The 24721-nt window shown below is 42.8% G+C and overlaps 1 protein-coding gene and 1 long non-coding RNA gene across 2 annotated transcripts in view; both read left to right on the forward strand.

Moving 5' to 3' along the window:
* The first annotated feature begins 445 nt into the window (after window positions 1–445).
* The window catches only part of DACH1 (dachshund family transcription factor 1), a 366376-nt gene continuing 342100 nt past the window's right edge, over window positions 446–24721 (forward strand). Inside the window, exons 1-2 of the mRNA XM_087758755.1 lie at window positions 446–1105; window positions 2014–2729. Of these exons, the coding sequence (XP_087614881.1) occupies window positions 446–1105; window positions 2014–2729 (1376 nt within the window). The remainder of the gene's footprint in view (window positions 1106–2013; window positions 2730–24721) is intronic.
* LOC148055868 (uncharacterized) overlaps window positions 22761–24721 on the forward strand; it is a 47168-nt gene continuing 45207 nt past the window's right edge. Inside the window, exon 1 of the long non-coding RNA XR_015704650.1 lies at window positions 22761–22805. This is a non-coding gene — a long non-coding RNA (uncharacterized LOC148055868). The remainder of the gene's footprint in view (window positions 22806–24721) is intronic.

Raw genomic sequence — 24721 nt, forward strand, 5'->3', positions numbered from 1 at the left:
GGCTTGAAGAAGTGTTCTGCATAATAATGGGCACACAAGACTGCAAAACAAAGTGCCACTTTGTATTGTCTTGGTTTTATTTGCCAATTTTAAAGATTTTTAGTGCAAGACAGCTAAAATTTCACTAGCAAAAGACATCTTTTCTGGTGTTAGAACACAAATTCCCTTAAAGTACAATAAGCAAGTAGATAATACGAGAATAGTTTATATCTGATAATGTGGAAATTCCCCTGCACTGAATTACTACTTGAGATTATCCACTCTGTGGATGTGTCATCCCGTGAGTCATAACTCACATAATAGTATACAATTTTTAAAAAAGGCAGCTATGGGCACATACATGCATCACAATTAATGAAGTACACAGTGTAGATTTTTAAAACTGGAAGAATTACGCACACACCAAACCCTGTTTTTGCAGACCCCCCCTCCCCCGTCCGTACGAATGCCCATTTCTTTACCCCTTTACCCAAAAAAACCGAAGCGCCCTCAGGAGCAGCACAAGGCCCTCGGCGCTCCGGGCCGTCCCTCACACCCCGCGCCCGCCCGCAGCCCAACACGCCTTACAAACTCCACCCTCAACTTCGGCGGCGGGCGGGTGCCACCCCACGCGTGGGGCCCGGCCGCGCCGGCCGAGGCGCGTCCCGCCGCCTGCCCCACTGCGCATGCGTGGGCAAGCGCAGCAGCTGACTTTCCGCGCTACCTGCGGCGGGGGGGGGGGGTGTGTGTGTGTGTATCGCTGCTGCGCGGTTTCTGCGCGGCGCCGCCACCTGTTGCGCGGCGGTACCTGCGCGGGGCGGGCCGGGCCTCCCGCCTTCCCCTCTCCGAAGTTACTTCGGTGCCGCCGCGGGCCCCCTCGATGCGGTTTCTCGACGGCGTGACCCGCAGCGCCCCGTCCCCTTCGGTCGGCGGCCGATGGCAGGAAGGTCCCCCGCCGGTGTTGCCGCCTGGGGTTGCCCTTGCGCGCCCCGCGCAGCCACCGCCGCCCGCGCAACAAAGGGGCCTTGGCGCTGCCGCCGGACCCTCAGCAGCAACTCCCACCCCGCCGGGAGGAGCGTTCGCGGTCCCGGGAGAACAACAGCGAGAGCAACAGAGCCGCCCGGAGGTTTCTGCTTTTGTCCGCGGGTGCCCCCGCCCCAGCCCCGGCAAGGTGTGCCGCCAGCCCCCGCCCCGCGCCCCGGCTTCGGGGGAACGCTGGAGACGCTCCCGTTTCTCCACAAACTGTGTTGACAAGCGACTGCTGAAAAGGGCTGGGAAAATTACATCTCGTCTCTGGTGGGGTGAAATATGAAACATGTAATCTAACGGTTCCTGAAGGGGGGGGGGGGGAAGAGGGACTTCTCTCCCTCTCTCTCCGTTTCCCTGCTCCGGGTTCCTGGTTGGATAATTTGGGTTAATACTAGTGAGTGAGCCTTTTGCTGCTTCAAAGGGTATTTCAAGTTGCCGGAGCTCCTCCCCTCCGCACCGTGTGACAACAACAACTCGTCCAGCGAGCGAGCGAGCGAGCGGCGGCGGCGGCGGCAGCCAGCACTTCCCAGCTCATTTTCTCTCTGTCATTCCCCTCTCAATCTTTGATCAATGTACTTGCCAGAGAGAACCGAAGTCCTTCAAACCTCCTCCTTTTCACCTTCGTCTTTAACGTGGTGCTAGACCAAGGACCACAAAAAGAAACTGCCCTCCCCCTCCCCTCGGCCCCAGCCCCGCCGCCCGGAGCGGACTTCTCCTCCTCCTCCTCCTCCTCCGTCCCCACTTGCGGGACACTTTGTGCATTTCTCTCTCTCACTCTGCCCCCTGCTCTCTCGCTCGCCGCAGCACCTGATCTGGGGTTATCCCCCCCTTCTTCTCCCCCCTCCTCCCTTCTCTCCTTTCCTCCTTTTTTTTTTTTTAAATATTTTTTTTTAAATTCTCCCCTTTCCCCTGCGTGTGTGTGTGGGAACTTTCCCCCCTCCCCCTGCCCCCTCCGCCGTATATGTGACCATGGCCGTACCGGCTGCTTTGATCCCTCCGACCCAGCTGGTCCCCCCTCAGCCTCCGGTCTCAACTTCTGCCGCCTGCACCACCACCACCACCACCTCCTCGTCGGCCACCTCCTCTCCGTCTCCGTCCGTCGCTCCCCCGCCGGCCGCTTCGGGGACAAACCTATTCCGGCCGGAGCCCATCGCAGCGGCGGCAGCGGCGGCGGCGGCAGCGGCGGCCACAGTCACCTCCACCACCAGCGGCGGCGGCGGTAACGGCAGCGGCGGCGGCAGCGGCGGCGGCGGCGGCAGCCCCAGCCTGGGCACCGGCGGCGGCGGCGGCGGCAGCAGCAGCGGCGGCGGCAGCAGCGGCGGCGGCGGCACCTCCACTCCCAATGCCAGCGCGGCCAGCGCGGCCAGCAGCCTGCCCGGCAAGCCCGTGTACTCGACCCCGTCCCCGGTGGAGAACACCCCCCAGAATAACGAGTGCAAGATGGTGGATCTGAGGGGGGCCAAAGTGGCCTCCTTCACCGTGGAGGGCTGCGAGCTCATCTGCCTGCCCCAGGCTTTCGACCTCTTCCTGAAGCACTTGGTGGGGGGCTTGCACACGGTCTACACCAAGCTGAAGCGGCTGGAGATCACGCCCGTGGTCTGCAACGTGGAGCAGGTCCGCATCCTGAGGGGGCTGGGGGCCATCCAGCCCGGGGTCAACCGCTGCAAACTCATCTCCAGGAAGGATTTCGAGACCCTCTACAACGACTGCACCAACGCCAGGTAACCGCCGCAAGGCACACGCACACCCCGCGGGCCCCCCCCGCCGCCGCCGCCCCCGTCCCACCCCCGCGCGGTGCGGCCCGGGCGGGCGCTGCGCCGCTTCCCGCTGCCACCCGCGGGTCCCGGGGAGGCGGGGGGGGGGGGGCGGCCCGCGCCCTGCGGCCACATGCGCTCGCCCCCTCGCTGCCCCGGCGCCCAGCCGGCCTCCTTCGCAGCCGGCTGCGCCGCGTCTCGGTGGGACGGAGGGAGAGAGGGGAAGGGGTGTTTCTGCCCCCCCCCCCCCTCCCCCCCCCCCGCCGTGCAAGTGTCGCCCCTGTCATTGTCCCCCTCTCTCTCCCCAGCCGAGGCGTGCCGGTGGCCCGGGGCGGCAGCAGGCAGCGCAGTTTACGCCGGGAGCGGAGGGCCGGTGGGGGAGGAGGCAGCGCGGCCAAAAAGTGCTTTCTGACCGCCCCCCCCCCCAAGTTTATCCCTGGATGTATCTTTAAAACGGGCAGCCCTGGGAAAAAGCTGCCCGAAGGGTGCACGGGAGTGGGCGGGGAGCCGTCCTGAGGGGGGGTACACAGGCACTCGGGTTTCGCGTACATGGGATGGGGGCGCGGAGCTCCCTGCCGGGCAGAGGGCCCGATCCGGGAGGGGATGGAGGCCACTTGGCCATCAGCTGCTGTCATGTATCCGAGGGGGGCACGTGCACTTTTTGTATAGGTCTATAAGGCAGTTGCCACATGGCGAACGGGGACGGGGGGGCGGGAGGGCGGGAAGACGAGAGGAGGAGGAGGAGGAGGAGGAGGAGGTGGTGGCGGCGGCGGCGGCGGCTGGTTTGCTTTGGGGTAGCGGGGAGAGGTGGCAGGCGGCCGGGCCGGCCTGCTCCCCCGGGAGGGGGGGTCGGTCCCCGAGGAGCAGGTGCGAGCAGCTCCCGGCCTCCGCCAGCCGGGGAGGAGGCGAGGGGGGCAGCGGGAGCGTGGAAGGGATTTGGCGAGGCCGAATCATGTTACCGCGCAGAATAACGCGGGCGCGGTGGCGGGGATGGCGCCGGGGGCGGGAGAGCAGCGCTCCGGCTGCGGGCGGTGCGCGGGTACCGCCGCGCTCCCCTGCCCGCTCCCCCCGCGGGTCGGGAGGGGCCCGCGGAGGAGAGGTGAAGCCCCAAACTTGGCACAACCGGAGAGGGGTGTCGAGGGGGGGGGGGGAGAAGAAGCTGGCAAAAGAGGAAATTCCTGCTGCAATAGCAGCCTGCTTTGCAACTGAGGGCGAAAGCGTGGGGCTGCTATCTCTCCATCTGTAGGTTACAGGGCTGAATCTGCTTGATAAGGAGAAGGGATCGCATAACTGCCGTGACCCCGAGATGAGAGCGGTCGGAAGCGCCTCCCGTTCCCGGGGGCTCCCCCGGCCTCGGGCGGGGGCGGGGGGAGCTCTGGTTCTGCCGGGCCGGAGCGGCGGTGGGAACTTGAGAGGGAGCGAAGCGTCGCCGCGGAGGAGGTCGTAGACAAAGTCCCGATGCTCCTTTCAGTCCCCGCAGATAAACAGAGCGGGCTCGTTTCACTTTCCCATTGTCAGATTTCAAGGTGCAGCAACAGCCAACACGTGGGGAATTAACCCCGTGCGATGCCGTGCTCCTTCCCTTCCCTGCCTTCCCTCCTGGCGGGGGGTGTGACATTCCCTCCTTCCCCCCTGCCGGAGTTAGCTGAGGGCAGTTGGGACTCATTAGCATAGAGCGAGGCGAAGCAAAGCACTGACTCCGCAGTAGCTGTTGCTAGATGGATTGCTGAAGTTCCTGAATATTCAGGGCAGCAGGACAAAACAGCCTGGAATAACTTCCAAGCGCTGACATAACTGTAGCTGCTCGGGTAACTCTGCTGTTGTTTCATGTGGAATCAACATGAATATTAATAGCTGCTCTTAGACGATTGGTTTTTTTGTTTTGGTTTTTTTTTTTTTTTTTTTTTTTGTGTGGCATGTAACTTGTAACAACTCTGCACGAGTTCCAAGATTTGGTCCTTAAAATAAACCGATGGAAGTTTTGTTCTGCTACGGTCATCCTGTGTGAATTGTAATTTGAACATATGAAATTAAAAAATAGAGAAACTTTTTTTTTGGGGGGGGGGGGGGGAGAGTACAGGGACACCAGTTCTTGGACTTGGCAGGGCTATAAAAAGGTTTGGCAGCCTGGTTGTAACATGGGTTGATTATGTCAACAGCACAGAATCGGCCGTGTTTCAGCTGTTTCTGAGGGCTGCTGTGTTACCATCCAGCGTAGCAGAAATTACAGTAGTGGCTTCAGAAGTGGATAGGATTTGACCCTTAAAAAGCGTAATTGTAGTAGACTTATTTATACATCCATTAAGCAAATAACTTAATGGAAAGGATATACAATAGGTATGCAAAATATATTATTACGGTATAGACGAATAAAGCAAAGTGGGTCAGTGAGTTTTGGTCAAAGTGGATGATATCATCAGAAGATCAAACTGTATTTACTTTGGGTTTCCCCTCCAATACATTTCATTCTGATTCTTTCCTTACAAATCAATTATTTTTAATTATTTCTGATGTTACAGTAATTACGCAGGATATTTTGATCTACTCGGTTTAGTGATTTAAGCGACCTTTCCAGACTCTCAGTTACTGCATGCTTTAGCCGGGTGATGTCTTTTTGTATCCTGGGTGGACACTTACTGTTGAGATGGAAGCTGTGCAAGCCAAGTCCATCCTAGCAGCTAAATTGTTATACTCATCAGATTCAAAAATTTTGAACCAGCATCTTATCACTGTTATATTTGTCTCATAATCAGCTGATGCACTCGAATACCCTAATCCCTTTTTGGAAAGCTTCATCAAGGTTAATACGTTATTTAATCAAAAAAGGCATCCAAATAAAGCCATTACTTTGTTGTTCTTTAAATGGATTGAATCGTTAGTTGCCAGTTGCTGTGGAAATAATTTGTAATAACTTATTTCGAGATGGAAAAGTTTTGGACGTGTTTCACCAAAATGATACATTTTAACTGTGATATTGCTATTTAAAAAAATCAATAAAACAAAAATCAATAAAACACCAAGGGATTTTCTATTGAATGCTTAATGTGGAGGTCTGTAAAGTGAATTGGTTTCTGTGTTTATTTGTGATACTACTAATAATAACATGATACTAAAGGACCTTTTTCTAAATTAGGCTTCTGTATCAGTTCACTGGAAAAATAAGCTTCCGTTATGAAAGATGACTTTTCTTTTCTGGTCAAACTGACCTTTGCTTTTATTTTCCTCATAAAAAGCCCTGGTCGCCAAACAGAAATCCAGGAAATAGCAAACTGTGCATGTAGCTTACGTTCTGATTAAACGCTTTGACATTAATGGGATGCTAGAAAGCCATATGCCAAACAAATAGGGGAAGGATAAAGGCAAAACATGGAAAATATTTAAAGCTACTGGATGCCAATCGAGTCAGGTTTCTTGAATGTGTGCATGAAAGAGAGTGGCGAACTGTGCGTGGGATGTCACCTGCCCAGGATTAATGACCTGGAAGCTATTGATCCCAGATTGTTTCTGGTCTCTTGTGTTTCGAGCACTTGTCGTGGAATTTGACCATGCTGGGTCCCTTCGTGGAGTTTTCCCATAGACATAGGCTGGCTTCGGATCGTGCCCGCCCGAGTAAAGACTAAAAGCGTGTGCCGCCTTCTGACCTCCTTCCTGTGGCCAGGATATGTTAATCTTTTCTGACATTTGAAGATAGTTTTGAATGAGTTCACTGACATTCATACTTAAAGTGGGGAATTACTTGCACTGTTTGGAAGCTATTTACAAATTTTGGAAAACAACCTAATTGATTTTTGAGTGTAAAGGGGAAAGATGCCGAACATGAAACAATTCTCTTCAAAGCCTGTCTTACACGGCAGTTATTCAGTCTTGTTTTGCTAGCTTCTGCTCCTCTCAAATTATGTGGACCTAGCATGTGCTTGTTTACTGAATACTGCACGCTTGCATAGGTTTTTTCTGTTTGTATTAATTGAAGGAGTTTCTCACCCAGATAGGTTAGTACAGATCATAGATATTTTAAATGAACAGGTCAGCAAGTGCAGCTGGAAGGAATGTCAAGTATCTGTGGTTTGTATTGATGACCTTCCTTCTTGCCACAGATTACTAAAATATAATCAGCAGAAATATGGTAGGTTTTACAAGCAAAGCTGACTTCTGGAAGGCCAGAGGATAAATTGTAGTAACTATAAAGAAGGAGTAGGGTTTGGAGGTGGCTTCCTCAGACTTAAAAAAAACCTAAGACTCCAGCTGCTCTCAATAACAGAACTTTAATATCCATCTTAAGGTATTTATTTATTTATTGGTGAATATTGTAAATTAGAAGCTGAGATCTTTGGACCATCCTTATTACAACAGAACAGACTATTTATCCCTTTAATCTGATACTAGTCCCTGGCAGTAGCCCAGTATCTGATACTTGAGGCAGGGAACACTTCTCCCCAGTGAACGTTCGTCGCCCGTTGTGCAACGCTGCCGGTGCTGTTCCTGTGCAGGGATGTGAGGGGCTGCTGGTGATGGGCAGAGGGACGTTTTTTCCTGATTGCTTCACATGATTTTCCTGAAGTATTCAGTTTGATTGACTCCTCCTTTATCTTATAGCTATGAATATTGGTAAAGTTTTGTGTGTTTGTTTTTTTTTTTTAAGAAATCTTTTACTGGTAGCTGTAGTTTACATAAAAATACACAGTTTCATTGTCAGTTTTGTACCAACTTTACTCAGGAGAACGGACTGCATGAAAGCACAGCGAATAGCTTTGTTATTTCCACAAGCCATTGCTGTCTCTGTTCGGATGCTCAGTTCGGTTTTAGGCCTCCGCCCTCTGTCCGGAGCTGCAGGCAGGATGGCTGGGGCTGCTGATCCCACCTGGGATGCTGGTAGTGGGCGCCCCGCAGCGTGCCCCCTATGGGCTGGTGCTCAGGGGGCCGCTGCTCCCGCACCGGTGGTCTTGTCCGCAACTCCTCAGCCCTGTAAACCAAAATGCACTTAAAGTAATCTTATTTACTACTTGTCTGCCTCATATTTTGTAATCTGGAGTGTGTTCCGAATGTTTGTTGGAAATGATAATTTTGTTTGACTGCCATTTAGTATTTCTTCTGTTTTCTCCTGTTACCAGATCGTTCCAGACGGCTGTTTTTGCCTATCACTGCAATTCATCATCTAAAGTGAATTGCATATGAAGGAGAGAATTGTCATACACTGGATTGAATTTTAATATTTTCCTTTTGAACTATGTCGTAGATACATTAAATTTTTTCTGCGGTCTGTGCGGGTCTGGTACAGGTAAATCTCTTTCAGCGTTGCCAGTATGGCCTTTTCGTGGAAGAGCTTTACAAGTTTAGCTGTAAAAATTCATTTCTGGCTGCAAGATAGGAGAGGGAGCAGTCAGAAACTACCAAGTTTTATCAAAATTGTATGAGCCAGCGAACCGTGAGTCCGAAACAACCACGATGCCTGTCTGTTTTTAAGCAACTGGGCTGGATTTAGATCCTCTTTGTTCTTTTATAAGTTAAATATGTTTTGTTTTAAAAATAACATTTGGGGCATCTGCTTTGCATTATGAGTTAATTCCATTCATTGTTTTAAAATAGTTATTAACCTTTTGCAAATTATATACTGCACATGAACAGTAATTTTTTCAATAATCTTTAAATGTGCATACTGTAACAGCGCCATAATGTGGACTGACATAATATGAATTGACAGTAAATTTTTAGTTGCCTAAATACGTATTTAAATGATAGAGCTGAGGAGTCATCTGCAAAAAGCTATTATGATCCAGAGAGTTAATTCATATATAGATAATTTCTCCAGCGTGCATTAAGGAAGAATTTTTCTTTTTCCATTATCGTTTAAATTATTTTCAAAAATCCTAAAACATAAACCAAAAATCTTTATATTTAGAATCAAGGTATGTCTGTGACTTGAAATGATAAAATCCAGGTTGCTTCGAGGAGTAACTTTATCCTTAACCCACTATGTTCTGCTTATTTATCTGATACGGTGCTCAGCCGGGGGCATCTCCTAACAAGTGCTGATGTTTCATTTCATAAGCAGTGCAGAATATTGAAGTGTAATCTATTAAATACGGAATTTTAGCCTTAACTGTGAAAAACTCTGAGCTGTTTTAAACTTTTTGGTTTTTAATGGAAGAAAAAGGGTCGTAGTGTATTTTCCATAGCATAAAGTAGAAAAATGCTGTCACTGAATTCCGTGAGAGGAAGGATCGTCTTTTGACCATACAGTTACATCCCAGTTTGGAATTCTTTACTCTGAATCACTGATAGCAGTCAGCTGGGAAACTACACTGGGGAAGAATAACTCTCTAAATACTGAATACTTGCATTCTCTCCTGTGAATTTCCACAGGTCTCTTGTAGAGATGGGATATTGGACTGAAAGGACCCTGAGCGGCAGTTCAGGATACATTCACCAAAACTAATGAAACTGCTTGCATGAGTTCTGATGGAGGAAATGGATCATAAAATGTATTTCAGTTCACATTGCTTTAAACGATGTTTTGTGATAATTACATTTACAGTCAACGTCCTCCTGTAGCAGGTGTATGAATATATACAATACAATTTCCAGAATTGTATGGAAAGATCTTGTAAATAGTGTGTATCCCAACAGTTTATTAGGAATAAACAGAAACTTTCTGAAATAGTAGAAACCTGGTTTTTAATACTCTTAATATTACGCTTTTGATGTAATAAAACAGTCTAAAGTTTTTATTGTACACCCCTGAGAATACTCATGTGGGTAACAGCTACGTAACTTTCTCTTCAATATTCTGTTTAAAGGTACCCTGTTCACTCCAACATTAATTTACTGCAGATATTTTCTTTGCATCCTGTATACTCTGCATCTTCCTTGGGAAGAAGAAAGTTATTTCATTATGAAAAAAAATATATTTTTTGTTGCAAATATCAAACAATGGGATTTTATGTCCATTGGAAGGCTGAAATTAGCCATAGTCCAGAAGCAGTGAAGCAGGTGCAATTAAAATTTCCCGGTGCACCTTGCCACACTGACTGGATGTTCTTTTTCCATTAAAATAAGAGGATGTTTTGGTCATGAAATTTTGTTCATCCTTAGAATTTATGGAATTATTCTCTAAATTAGCCAAATGGCTGAATTCTGCCTAAATTTCTTTTGATGCAAAACAAGCTTGGGTTCAAGCAAAGCTTTCAGACTAGTTTTCTTATTCTCATTATACTTTTATGTGATACTAAAAATACTGAAAAAAATGCACCTTAACTATTAAGGCATGTGTTTTTTATGTTTAATTTGTTCCTTAGATTGTATAACTAACTGAGAGCGCCATGCATAGGTGACTGACTACCTAGATGACAAAATAAGAGTTACATACTGGAATTGGATGGGGCTGGGGAGAAGGGGGAAGAAGGGGAGTACGTGAGACTGCAGCAAATGTTTTAGCATAATTGACAGCTAAAATGTATTTGTAACATTACGATGTCATGATTGAAGTTCATAACTCTATAACGTTCATGTTAGAGCACTTGTTAATGATACTGTACTGAGAACAAGTAATAGATATTTGACATTTGGACCAAAAGCTGTTCAGGACCTGTCTCTCAGAATATGCTTGTATTTACAAATTGTTGTATGATAGAAATTATTTTTAAATCTTACTTTTGGGAAATGCTTTGCTTTTTCATCTTACATAAACAATTGTAAGAGATCAAAAAGAAAGTAGTTATATAAAGTAAACTATAAAGGGAACAGATAATATATAAATATATATTTTATTACTATTTAATTACATCTTTTGTAACCTTAATTTCATGTTGTTCGCATACTTACTAATGATTTTTTTTTTTTAATAAAGAGCTAGATCATGATTTTATGTATGGGACAGAAAAAGTTTCTTTCAGGTTATAGGCACTGTATTTTTAAGAGAAGTACAAACTGCATTACATTTTTATCGGTGATAAATCTAGTCAGGGCTTATTAATAGTTTGAGCATTCTTTAAAAAACATTACTAAAGTTATTATTTTTGAATGATACTTTTCCAAATGTAGTAAAAATATAAACTTAATATTTTAATTGGTTTTATATCATGTTTTAATGGATGCCAGTGTTATCTGTCTTTACGAAGCATATAATTTGTTTCCAGTCTCCGGGCCTGCTGTAAAAACCTGTCTTTGTTGGAGAAGGTCACCTGTAGGACTCAGCTATTTACATTAAAATAAAAACGCTGTGGTTTTAAACCATATGCTTGACTTTAAGAATGTGGATAGTCCTGTTGCTTTCAATAGCCTACATACATCTTTTAAACCAAGCATATGCAAAACATATTTGGAATTGCTATAAAAGAATCAGTTGACATCTCTGGTAGGAAGCTGTCTTACTGTATACTTTCTTGCATTTGTCGGGACAGTTTGAAAGCACTGAAAAAATGCTTTAGATTTAGTGTCCTGTAAATTAACACTTGTTGCATAAAATAGATTCATGATGCATTTTTTAACGTTTTTGTGAGTATTGTCTTCTTTCGTATTAATTAATTTTAGGAAATCAGGGCACTGTCTTGGCAGGAGTGAGTATCAGAATTTGGTATAACCCGTGGCTTCATACGCCCTGCTGGGATTTTTTGTATTCATTTTTGTAGCACAGAAGCAGCCTATCTCTTTTTGAAGGGAATGGGCACTTCCAAGATGTGTGCCATGGCTGTCACTTTTCACATTTTAGTTCTGATACTCACTGATAGTTCGGTGGAAAGGAAGTGAAACTATTTTCCAATTGTTTTCTGTTTCCTTAAATTTCTGCTTAAAAGCTAAAATAAATGGGGGGAAGGAAAATACCTCAGGTGGTATTAAGTGTATAATAAGGACTGATACAAATAAAAAGTCATATGTTCTCTTTTTTTTTAATATATTTCTCTCTTAGCTTGTTAGAACTGTTCTTATAGTGTACATGGGATGTAGGACTTTATTATTTCTCTGTGTCTTAATCTACCACTAAAGACTAATGCCACGATTCTGTTGCAAATTTTCTTGTATATTGTTCTAATTCAAAGCCGGATTTTTTTTTTTTTTTAAGCTGATACTCATAGCTTTTAACAGGCCAGGTTAAAAAATAAACATGAAATGCTAATAAATTATTTTGTCTTACATTATTGGGTATTGTAGGTGGCTTATGATTCTACTGGTTCCGTTCAAAATTAATTTGCTGCTGAAATATCATGTTAAAAATAAAAATAAAGATAGTAGTAGAAAATGAAGCTCAATATACAGTAATGTACAGTTTAAAGTATAGCTCTGTATAAAATACATTTTTGAGAAGCTATGAGAAAAATGTATTAGAAATACTAGTTTAACAGCATCATATAGCTGTTTCAGGAGCACACGTGCAAATTGTGTAAGGAAGGAGTCATAACATTTCCTGGGGAGGGCATCAATGAGGTTTTCAGTTGAAATGTTTGGGTATGGCCACAGCTGTTGGATTGGCTTGAGGCCACCTCAAGGTACAACAGGTGGGATGTGGCTGAGAATTAATAACCTCTCAACAGATTTTACCCGTTTGGAGCTTCTCTGGCATCATCCTGGTAGAGTGGAGGACAGAGTGGAATTTATCTTCAGAAGGCACAGCCCACCTCCATAGTATGTAGAGCTCGCATTTATGCACTGAGAAAGTAATTTGTTTAAAGACTCTGAATTTCTTTGTCTGTTATCCTTCCTCGCTCTTGGAATCTGTTGTTAAAACTCTCCTGGTCTCTGTCCCTGTGGGGAGGTTCCTGCAGAGATCCATCTGCCTGTGGGCTGAGATGGGGCAGTCCTTGGTGCCTCCTGGCCTTTGGCCTGCCTATGGACTTACAGGCATGTATTAGATGATGTTTGCGTGGAGCTGGACAAGATACTCTTTACATAGGTTGGGGAAGCTTTAGTAGACCCAGAAAGAGTATGGTCCCATACAGGTGGATTTGTGTTGCTTAGTTGAGTGGTCAGACTCAATCCATTTTCATTCCAGCCTCATTGCAGTGAAGTTCAGACTGTAGTACATAGTGCATGGGACACGATGTTAAACACAGTAGTTTCAGGTTGTTCCTGAAGGAGTGGAGCCTCCATGGCATTTAGCTCTCTGCTGCTGAGCCTTTGCTGACATGGGTCTGCCAAGTACAGGTTTCATCTGTTCTGGTGACCCCTTCTATGATTTTGTCTCGTTGCATCTTATTTTACATGTTTTATTGCTTAAATTAGGATAATACAATGGTATCATGAGAGGTAATAAAATAATAGTTATGAAATGCACTGTGAAGCATACATGTATTCACAAATATTCCAAAGTATGACTACATGAGTAAAACATTTTGACATTAAAGGAGAAGGATGTCGTCAGTTAGAACTGCTGGCAGTGGTATGTGATAAGGTTGTCTGCTCTTTATTTGGTATGCCAGCTGATGAAAGAAAAATATTTATTTTTTAGAGGTGAAAAATGCAGGCATTTTCATCAGCTTAAATGAAAAGAGCCAAGTAGTTCTAAATACTATTGTGTGAAATCATGTTTCATCCCTGTAAGTGGTTTTCTGTGTGGAAGGTGTGCTGTAATCGGGATGGGTCTGTCTTTTCAGCTCAGCTAATCGTTTCCTTTCACAAATCCAGAATGCATGCAGATTTGAACTTGTAGCCAGGAAAAAGTGCTGCCATGCTTCAAATTGCCAAAGGACCTCAAGGGACAGAAACTTGACCTGGTTTTATGAAACCATAGAATTACATTTATACAAGTTACCCCATGGGAAAGGAATGAACTGATCCCAATTCATTTCTAAATACTGGGGCCTTATGGGTCACATTTGAATTCTCTCCTACACCTGTTTTTCTACTGAATTTTTCCGAGGACATTTTTAGAAACTTACTTTACGTTAGGTATGGGTCATGTGCCTAATATTTAACAGTTCAATGTTCTAATTCTTTAAAATGTCTAATGGTTTCTCACTATAATTAAGCTGCAAAAAGTTTAAATTATAGAATTTGTTCGGTATGGGCTAAATCCTCAAAACGTGAACTCTCCTTTGGGTTTAGTAACTTAGGCTTCTTTTTCCTGCATGTGAAATGCAAACATAGAGCAGGCAGTGACTATAGTCGGTAGATGTTGTATGGACTATAGAGAAGAGAGTGACTCTGCAGATGGGTCATTAGGCTGCTCACTAGGGACGTGGGACGTGGGACATGGTGGCTCAAGGTTCAAAAAGGGTTACCCAATGAGACAGTTTACAAGAAGACACCAAGACTCCTTTCTTCCTTCCTCTGAAATGACCTTTCTCCTTCCCTCAATCAGACTAAAAATTTCAGATTTGGAAAATCGAGGTTCAGACCTCCTCTTGGAATCAATTAAAGTAATGAGTAGGTGCCACCATGGCTTTCCTCTTTCAGTACTTTGGTTTGAGCTAGAAGCCTAAATACCCTACAGTGAGTGCTTTTACCCCTCTCTGGTGAGGTGGTATGGTACTTAAGGTGTCCAAGTGTTTCTGCCAGTGTAGTGCCAGGCTGGAGTATGCCAGCTAAGTTGAAACAGTGGGCCCTAAGGACAGGGAAGGGTTCATTAGTTCATTTGAATATCTGGAACTATATCCTTATAGGGTTACATTAAAATTAGAATTTGCTTGCATTTTGATTTATTTAACAAACTAAGTGAGTGCTCTGTTCAGCTTAAGTTTGCCTCAGCAATTGCTATCCCACAGAGGCTCTGCAAACCTTCCGGGCTTCGCTTCCACCTTCTTGTGGAAACCATTTCCTTTTCTCAGGCAATCTTTCCCATCCTTGAAAGACATTTTCAGTGCTGAAATTGGCATTAAGTGCCTGCATAAGTAAGTCTACCTGTTTCTAGTGAATGAGTGACAGATTTAGATACTACTCATCTAGTATAGATTGCTTTTCTCTTTATACACCATCTTAACACTTTAGATCAACGGAACGGCTCAGCTGATGATCCCTGGCTGTAGATTTTCTACTCCTCAACGTGGATGTGGCAGAGGAGGCTTTTGTGTGGAATTACTGCTCCCAATGTCACCTAGTCCTGAGTTTGTAGTCACTTTTTTGGCTTGGGCAAAAAGGATTGGAAAGTGAGAAATGGGAATAACCATGTTACCACAACAAGTAAGAAGATATTTATTTACTCTGCTTGCTTTTCACACCGGTGAATTTTTCTGTACAGTTTGTATTAAGCCATTCATGACTTTGCCGCTCTGGATAACCATACTGTTTTGTGAGGCATCATCATAGGACTGTTATTCATGGCCTGCGCTTCCTTTGACTAGCAGAGTGAAGGGCAAGTCTTCTAAATGGTGATTACTTATCACCATTATGTATTTATTATAAATGTGTACATAATGTCCCTCTCTAATTCACCTCAAAGAAGTGGTCATATCGATCCCTAAGCTCTTTTTTTGTCTTTCTCTAAGTCAGCCTTACGCTTTTAGCGATTCAGTTTTTGTTCATACCATCAACAGGTTTGACTACTGTGTGATACTGATATCCTGAGGGGGTAGAGCGGGACATTTTTTCCAAGACACAGAGAATGGTTTTGTTCCCAAATGATTTTTAATGGAGGGTAAAGGTCCGGTTGCATTCGGGGGCTTAAACATTTTTCTTAAGCACTTATTTGCTTGGCTTTTCCTTTGTAGTTGTGTTGTTCATAAGTTGGGTAGAAGATGCATTAATTTTGCGGTATCCGGAGTAACTTTAGATCAGGCTAGTCTAAGTCTTTTGACTTATCAATAAAATGTTTTGGCTGCTTTCTAATTTTGGTGGTAAATAAGGGAAATCTTTAAGATCAGCTGTAGGGGCAATGAATGCTTCATTGTGATTGAAATGTTTGTCTTAAATTTTCTTTGCATCTAAACTAGAGAGGAAAAAACTCCTTTGTTACCTGTTTAATCATAAAACAGCAACTCAGAGTGAAGGAACAAATTCAGATCTTTGAAAATCTAAACTCTTCCCTTTCCTTCTGTTTACTTTCTTCCCCTCACACAGCTCTCTGGATTTTGAAGAAAATGAAGATGAAAATTTACAGTTCTTCATGGAAGCCCCATTTTATTAGGCACTGTGAAAACTTCAAATACAGAGGATTCTTGGTTGGAAGCAGTTGCTAACCCTAGCAGTAGCAGTAGGGACAAGAGCCCTCAGGCTATGGGGCTGGGAACATGCTGAAGAGTAGCATAGTGAAGAGACAAAAGTGAAAGGCTGGTTGACAGCATGTTAAAGCAAATTTACCCGGTGTTACTGTTACATGCAGCCTTATAAGTTTACATATGTATAATCAAATTGTCAGTCTTTGGATCACAAATGTTTCCTTTCTCTTTGGTAAGTAAGACTGTGTTTAGAGCAGTGCCTGGGAAAGCAAGCAAGAAGAAATAAGCTTTGCTTTGGAGTTTGATGTGGGATGAGATTCTTGTGGCAGAGATCCTAGATGGGAAGCAGGTATTTGTGTTTTTATTATATACCTGAAAGAATGGATTACCTCCATCTCCTTTAATCGCCTCTTTTCTGGGGCTGGTATCCATATGGAGATAAAAGAAGTTACTGTTAGAACATAAGACTGAGTTTTGCTGATTATTCCTCCACTAAACACTAACATGCAAATATCAGGCATTGATTATGCCTCAGCATAGCCTCAGCCAGGAGAGAAACTAGAATGAAATAGTTTGTTAGACACTTTTTCTTTTAGAAATTCATTAATTCTGGAAATTCTCACCTATGCTTTGTATGGTTCTAAATTTACTTCAAAAATATATAGCTGTAATTCCCAGGTTTCTTCATACTTTTCCATATCACATGTGCAATAATGAATATAGTCACTGTGATACTGGATTGCACGTAAAAGTCTTAATCCTGCAAGTGGGAAGGAAACTGGCTTGTGTAAGCAGTCCTGTTGCCTATAGCGTCTCAGTTGGATGATTTATAGGAATAAAATTATGCAGGTCCTTAAATATTGGCAGTATTGGAACCCACATGGCATAGCTAGCAGAGTTTTCATAAGCTGGAGTTTCACAGATACTGGCAACCAAGTGTGGGAACGATCAAAGAACATTATTTGTAATCAAAATGTGAGTTAGGTGTTTATAAAACAACTGGTGGGTGCTCATATGCATGTGAAATTTGCTTACACGAGTAATCCCATTGATTTAAATGAGAGCATTCATGTGATGAAAACAAGTTCAATGCAGGAACGTTTAGAAGATGGTGACCTTAGAAACGAACAGTCGTCTTTGGAAGTATTCAAAGGGTGGTTATTAAAACTTAAAGCTGAGAGTTGCTGTTTGAAGGGAGAAATGGCTAGAAAGATGTTTGGGGAGCTCACCTGCCAAATAATAATGCATTTTAATGATGCCGGGTAACTCTGCCTCAACTTCCTCGCACTCTTTTTTTTTGGGGAGGGGGTGGGGGAAGGGATGGGAAGGAGGGCGAGAGAGGGACGGTGACAGCGAGGCTGTTTGTTTTTCCCGAAAGTTGTTTGTGATTTCAGGTACTCATGGGAAATCTCTTGATCAGATTCACATCTGTTCCTGTCAAAGTGGGTGCTAAGATACCGGTCACCCAGCAACCATGTCCAAGAGGGAATTGGGCCGATAATAACTTCAAAAAGGAATGACAGATGCTAGATTAGGATGAAAGACAAAACGCATGAAAAATGAGCTTGTTAGAATAAAAAAATTCTTCAAGCACCTTCATGCAAATTAAATGAATATTGAACATTTGCATGCAGTAATTTCTACTTTTTCTGTTGATTGAGAAGAAATAAAGACGGCACATATAAAAACATAAATGTAATTTTTTTTTTTCACCAATTAACATACAAAGCAGTATCTTTCTTCTAAAAATGAGATTAGCCACCTGGGTGCTTGGCTGTATCCCACATATGTCGCAACATTTTTGTAATGAGTATGCTTCTGTTGAAGGAACACCTTATCTAATTTTTCGTAGCAAAACAAACAAGGAAGCAACCTTATATTAATTTTAGAATACTTTAGGTTAGCATGGTTCTATTTTTTTTCAGCTGTGGTTTTCAGAGCTGAATTATTTCCTGCTGTCCTTGAATTCAATCGGTATAATGTGCATTAATAAAAGATCACATATGATGAGTTCAGACCAAATGCTAAGGTTTCCTATTGACTGGTCAAACAATACATTTTTTAAAACGCGATGTCTGTCAGGGTAACGTGAAAAAGAAATAGTTACTTTTCCATGCCTATGTATTAAGATAATTTAAATAATCTAACAATTTTATTATTGAAACGTTCATATAACAATCAGAATTTGGAAAAGAATGATAAAATGTTCTGATTGAGAAAGGACTCTGTGTCTTAGTTTAGCAATGTCTAATGTGGTCACGTACAGAAATTGATTTTCTTCAGAAATTAATTAATTTTTCATATCGCCCTAAGCTGCAGTTAAAAAGAGTGCATACTTGTCTGTTTTTTCCAGAAATATTGCCTAATCATATTAATACCATTGCCCCAAGGATGAAAAGATAATTGTACAAATGCATTTGGAAATATGTATCACTGAGTATTTATGATTAAATTATGCAAATGACCCAGCTCTCATCCTTTCCAGACCCAGATTGTCTAATTAGGATTGATATGCTGAATAGATGTTCCAGAATTTGAATACAAGCATGTCCAAAGAGCAGAAAATTGGAAATGACAAGGCTGAAATGCTAAGAAAAGTGTCTTTCCCTTTTATACTTTACTAATGTGGTGTTAGCAGTTGCAGTTTTTCCTTTGGCTATATTGTGTGACTCATGTGTCCTACAAGAAATAAGTCAGGAAAGAAAAATCAACTTTCATAAATAGCATTACTTTGCTCCAGACTTATTTTTCTTTAAAAGCCTGCTTAGTCCTTCCTCTCCCCTTTAAAGCTTTGTACCCTTCATGTTAAAATAATGATGTATTCCACATAAATTACTTCTTAATTTGGAGCACTGTTGTTTGTAGCTTGTCTCCAGCTGCCGGTGCTAGATATTTAGCTTGTCAGCTTCTCATGTATTCAGACGAGATTTACACACCTAACATTTTTAAGTTTGGTGGGTATTTTTGGTTCTTATTTATTTGAATTCACAATTCCTTAACGTAACAACCTTTTTTTTTTTTTTTTTAAGAAGAGAGCTGATGTCTCATTAAGCTTGTTTATAGACATTCTGAGTTGTAGTAATAGCTATCAGCAAGTCTACAGCGTTTAAATCCTTCTTCTTCAGTGGGCTGTTTGTTCATTTATCGCTCTTGGGAAGCTGGGAGAAGAGCCTGGTGAGGAGCAAGGAGTAGTAGTGAACTGTCAGTACTTCAGCCATTGTTAGCAGCGGGAGTCGCTCCCTCTGAACTCTGTTGGCTCCTGCTTCCCATCTGCGGGATGATGGATTGCTATGTTTAATACATTTCAGCTTTTGTCTGTCATAGTGTGGATAGACAGCGCTATCAATGATTTCAACACTGATTAGAGCACTGGTTGTACCCACTGCTATTGGGCAGGCACCTCCCAGGAATGTTTGATGTAGGAACTCGTTGGCACTCTCACCATGCAAATGAGTTGCTTGGCTAACTCGTTTTAAACACCTACAAAAGACTGCTGGGAATTACTAAATCTGCACAGCCCCTCCGGAACAAAATTCAGACACCCCTGCAAATGCTTTGGTACCAAATGTAAATGCTCATCCCGAGAAGTCCTGACCTCAGAGAGAAACGCCTCATGCTTTTAATGGAGCGGGGATGGGAGGAGGGTTGCAGGGATGCATTCCAGGGAGTGTGATGTCAGTGGTGCTTGGCTCATCTGTACTTAAGTGTTTCGCTACTGGTGATACGGTAGGAGTGCAAGGGTTGCGTTGAAGCAATAAGATACGACATGACATGTGTCGTACGAGGATTTGCTAAGCCGTGGGTGCTTTGTGATTCACAGGTCCACAGGGCTGAATGATTTCAACCACCAGAGAAGTCGCTGTACACCAGCACAACATATGCCCTGGAGTATCTTCTAATAATTATAAAATGGTGCAATGGACATATAAATTGGAAAAAAAAGATAATCGTGTTGTAGGCATCATTTTAGAGAAGTGGATATATATTATTTTCATTATTGACATATTAATTTTCCACTCTTAGAAGAAATTATTATTCAAAATCTTAAGTGTGAAACAGTGTTGTATCAGAAACAAATAGATGATTATGCTTTCTAAAGCATATAATATTAGCTTTAAAAGATGCTTGACCCAGTTTTCTTGATTTGGACCGTTGCCCACCATGGCAGGCCAGGCTGAGGATAACTTTCACTTCATTTTGGACTGTGGAAGGAAGGGAAGTTAAATCAGGAGATATTAATCATCCTTGATTTAGCTTTGTTAGTAGAGATGTTAATTTACAAAACCAGAAGAATGAGTAACTAATAAAACTCGCCAATAACAAAAGTAGAGAAATTGCCAGGCTTAAATGTGTTTTCTTTACCCCTACTTCACTTTATATTCACTTGGCTGTGGCCTTTTTGCTTTTAAAAAATTCCTTCACCTTTGGTTATACCATCCTTCAACTTCCATGCTTACAGGCAGTGGTTTGTAATTTCTCTGTTGTGCTTGCTGGAAAGGTAAGCTCCACAGCACAGTCGTGGGATGCCATTTTTATTCCTTTTTAAGATGATCCAGGCAGTGGCAATGCTCATAGGGAGGAGTGTTCATGCTAATTAAAAGCTCGAGTTTACCTTTCAAAAAAATATTGGCAATTTGCCTGGGAGAAAATTCTGTCTTCAGTCACCATTTTTAATCTACTTGGCTGTTTGGAGTTATCTTCACTTTAAGAGTTGCCTGGTTTTAAAAGTTGCCTGGATGTTGAAGTAGTTTCTTTGACATCATTCCTAAGTGCTCACTCGCCATATATGATGATCAGAGGGTCTGAAGGCTTTGTGGAAAGGACTATCAGTAAGAAGGAGGGCATAATCTTGACATTTACAGCTGCCAGCTTTTCTCAATTTAGGCTCCCTTCATTAGCAATGGCTGCACGGTGGTAAAACAAGGAAACTTGAGGAGTGCTTTGCAAATTTAAGAGAAAAGTAAAAAATAAAGGGTCTGAACATATTAAACCTTTCCTGATTTTTTTTCTCCTTCAAAATAAATGACATTTGGCTAGAAATCGTGAAAAGGGTTGTTTTTGTGCAGAGATCAATAGCTAGAGCGTTCATACATGCACAGAGAGGAAATAACAGCAACTTGAAAGTTAATGAAAAGCAAGTATGAAATAAATCCATGTATTAGTAGGTGATGTATTAATAAATATGATAGGTGAAGGAATCAGATAAATGGTTCCTTAATCAGATAAAAGATCTCTGTTGTTTATATTCTTTCTGTAGAAGTAAGGCTGTGATTTACAGCCTTTTTTGATAGCAGGGCTGGTTTAGGTAATTTTGCCCCTCTGCTGTTTTCTTCTGGCACCGTGATCGCATTCCTGTACAGCTATGGCTGTACAACCGTGCGTGATCGTTTTCTGCACAGGATCAGGTCTAGGTTAAAAATGCTTCCCGCTTACTCCCCCTTTTTCAGTATTATTTTTATTAACCCTGATCTGTTTTGGGAAAACAGTTCACCATGTGTTTTCATCAGCGGTTGTGCCGTTACAAGTGAACGGGCAACGGGGACAGAAATGAATGATGGTGGCAGGACGGGGGGGGAACTGTGCCTTCAATTTTATGTATCGTCGTCCTGTGTGCCATCCTAACTGCAGAGTCCTGAGCCTAGCCTGAGAAATGAACTGTGGATTACACAGCGGTTTTAACACTATATTTAAAAGGAGGAAACCGGAGGGGGGTCAGCACTAATGAACGGAGAAGTAAAATCTTTGAAAGAAAAATATATGAATGCAGTGAAATCCACGTTCCTCTCTCTTGGAAATCTGCTTTACTAAATCTTGGCAAGCTGGCCTGCTGTGTATAGCAAAACAAATGCTGTCGGTCTCTGAGGTACAGCATGATTTCGGCCCTTGGATGCTCCCCCTAGCCCCGTTCTGGTGGCAGGGAAAGATGAGACATGGGTGTGCACCATCTTCCATGCCTCCCATATCTCAGCTTGTTCAGGGAGAGGAAGCCCACTTGTTACAGAGCATCCTCTGCTCTGTGGGACGTACTGCACAGTAGAAGAACCCTGGAGCTTAGGTTAAGCCTAAGTCTCTGCTGGTGGAGTGAGGTGGAGGGAAAGCCCTAAATTGTTATGCTTTTTTGGGTGGACTTTCATCACTCTTGCCTTCTTTGGTATCTCTTTTCCCCTGGTAATGGCATATACATTAGTATAGAAAGCATCTCCTATAGCTATGCAGGATCTGACAGTGTCACTTAGACCTCTGGGTTCTGATACAGTATAAAATTACTGACTACTGTTTTACTGTGAGCCCCTAGTTCACAATAGTCCTGCCAAATGTTAATGATGATGGAAATATTCTGCTGTCTGTAAGAAAAGCTAGGCTACGATAACCTGTGCACTTTTTGCAAGCTATGTTGATAGAATTATACTAGTTTGTATTTCTTTAGGAATACTCTTACTCTATTATTATTTAGAACAGAAAACCTGTTTTAAACACCAGTTGGTTTCTTCAGCAGCTTTTTGCAAACGTGATGGAAATACATCTGAAGCTACAAGGTTCTCGTCGACACAGAACCAGTGAGAAACTCAAAATTTCCCTGGGTAGGCATGGTTTTAGCAAAACTTCACTCTCTGCAGAATGGTCTGACTTCACTGTAAAGTGGGTTCCACTGTGCTAATCCTCTTGGAATGCAGCAATTATCACCTACCGTATAGGTGTTAAGTGCTGAATTTCAAAGGGATTATCACTTTCCTCCTTTAGTGGCTAAGCAAGAAGAGAAAAGTTGTTAGTACTTCTAAAGGGGAGGGAAGAGGAAAAAAAAAAGAAATCTCTCTTGTTTTCTTTCTGTGGTTGCCTTCAGTCTGGCAAAAGATGAGCAAGCTGGGTTTTGCTACAGCTAGTTACTTTGGGTTTGATCTTTAAGAATTCTAAAGGCATTTATTTCCCATCCCTCCGAAGTACCCTTCTTTTGTGGAAAGAGGTAAATATAACAGCCATTGAGAATAAAAACTGAAAGTTATGTAGGTGGGCAAAATTATATAGGAAAACCAAAGTTCTCTATATCCTTAGAGTATGTTTTCATCATCTGGAGACTTTTGTCAAGCTAAGGATGTAGCAGTACTTAAGATCTTCAACAATTTGTAGAAGTTGGTATCTTTTCAGTCTAAAAACATAATTGATGGTTTTATTGATGTTGCAGACAGAGCACTGGAAATTATCCTAAGACTATTCTTGTGCGTATTCTCTTTCCACATACCTTTTTCTTTAACTGACATGTGAATATTTTGTTCTTCTAGCACTATCTACCATACAGATAATATTAATTTCACATGGTTGTTGGATAAGGTGGGATTAATGTCCTTGAATCCTTCCCCCGCCCCCCTTTTTTTTTTTTTAATTCACTCCTAAGAATCTCATCTATGGCTACTTCTGTAAGTACTTGCTCCTGCACTCTTGATCTCCAATGAACTGTTGTCTGGGTACATAATGGGCAATAAAAGCAGAGCAGAACCCCGTGACCCTAACAATGTACTCTGGATACCATGCAGCAACCATAGGCAATGCTTCTTCCATATTTGATTTTCAGATTATGAATTCAGTTTCTGCCTGGAAATGAGCTCAGCATTCCTCAGTGTGATCTAGTAATTAGCAGACAGTGTATTCAGCTTTTCCGTCTGCTGTGTTTGCTTTTCAGTTACAAGTATGAAAAAAAAGCGGACTCCAGTTGCACAGGGACAAATGCGTGCACTTGAGTGTACCACTGAGGTATGTTCTTAAGTAAATAGAGAAGCCAGAGGCTTGGGTGCCCAGCCTATACATGCTCAGCTCATACATGTTATAGGCCTGGCCTTTAGCCTGCTCAGCCTAGCTTTCTTCAGAAACGTATAAGGGTCGAGAGCCAAGTCTCCAGAGGTTGCTTTTGGGTTTGCTGATGTGAACTAAATGGGGAATGGTCGTTATAGAGAGGACATTCACATCTGGAGAAGGAGTTACGATGTTGTAAGAGATAGAGGTAGGTAATAATGGGCAGGAGAGGGCTGCCTTATGGAGAAGTCTTATTCGTGAAGCTGCAAAATAACCAAAAGGGGTTTTTAGAGAAGGCGGCAGTATTTGGAATTGTATTGATGATGCTGAATAGGAGGTTTCATGAAGGAAGGATGCAGAATATCAGATTGTAAGATTGTCTCCTAGCCTGTTATTTTTATTTTCACTATCACTTTATTGGAATGAAGAATGGTAAATTCTGTTAGAAGTGTTTGGTCTAGAGCTGGCTTTCTCAGAGCTAAGAATTTAAAGTTTTAGTGCTGGAAGATGGGTTAAAAAAAGTTGCGGTTTCTTCACAAATCACAGAAGTTCATGAATTGCAGAATTAAGCTGTATTGCAGTGTTTAGATAGTATTTTCCAGGGATTGCCCCAGAACATTTCAATAAATGATGAAAATTTTCTTCTATTAAATAAAATATTTTAGCTATTAAATGTAGTCCTCAAAATACAAGATAGTGTATCTTGGTACTTGTAGTATTAGTTCCAATTATAAGAATCTCTAAGATACATGCAATCCGTTTTATTAAAAGGGGACATAAAAAATTGCATTTTAGGTTCTAAAGCTAACAATATTTTCCGGGGAATAACAATCTCCTTCTTAAATGTGAAAAAATTTGATGGAAGAACTAAACTTAGGAAGTTGTAAAAATGAGTGTTCTTAATTTTTAATGAATTTCTGAAATATTAATTCGTTTAGTCCATTTTTGATGGCAGTAATGGTTTGTAGACTTTATGGCGTATTTTGAACTGTAAGGGCTTAACTGCTTCACTTTCTGTATCAAGATGATAATATTATATACCACCAAATGTCCACAGTGGAGAGAAGGTACTTTGTATTGTTGGAAGTGATG

This window comes from Nipponia nippon, unplaced genomic scaffold, assembly GCF_047370975.1.
Source record: "Nipponia nippon isolate SJK-2023a ecotype South Korea unplaced genomic scaffold, ASM4737097v1 scaffold_2, whole genome shotgun sequence".
NCBI classification, from domain to species: domain Eukaryota; kingdom Metazoa; phylum Chordata; class Aves; order Pelecaniformes; family Threskiornithidae; genus Nipponia; species Nipponia nippon.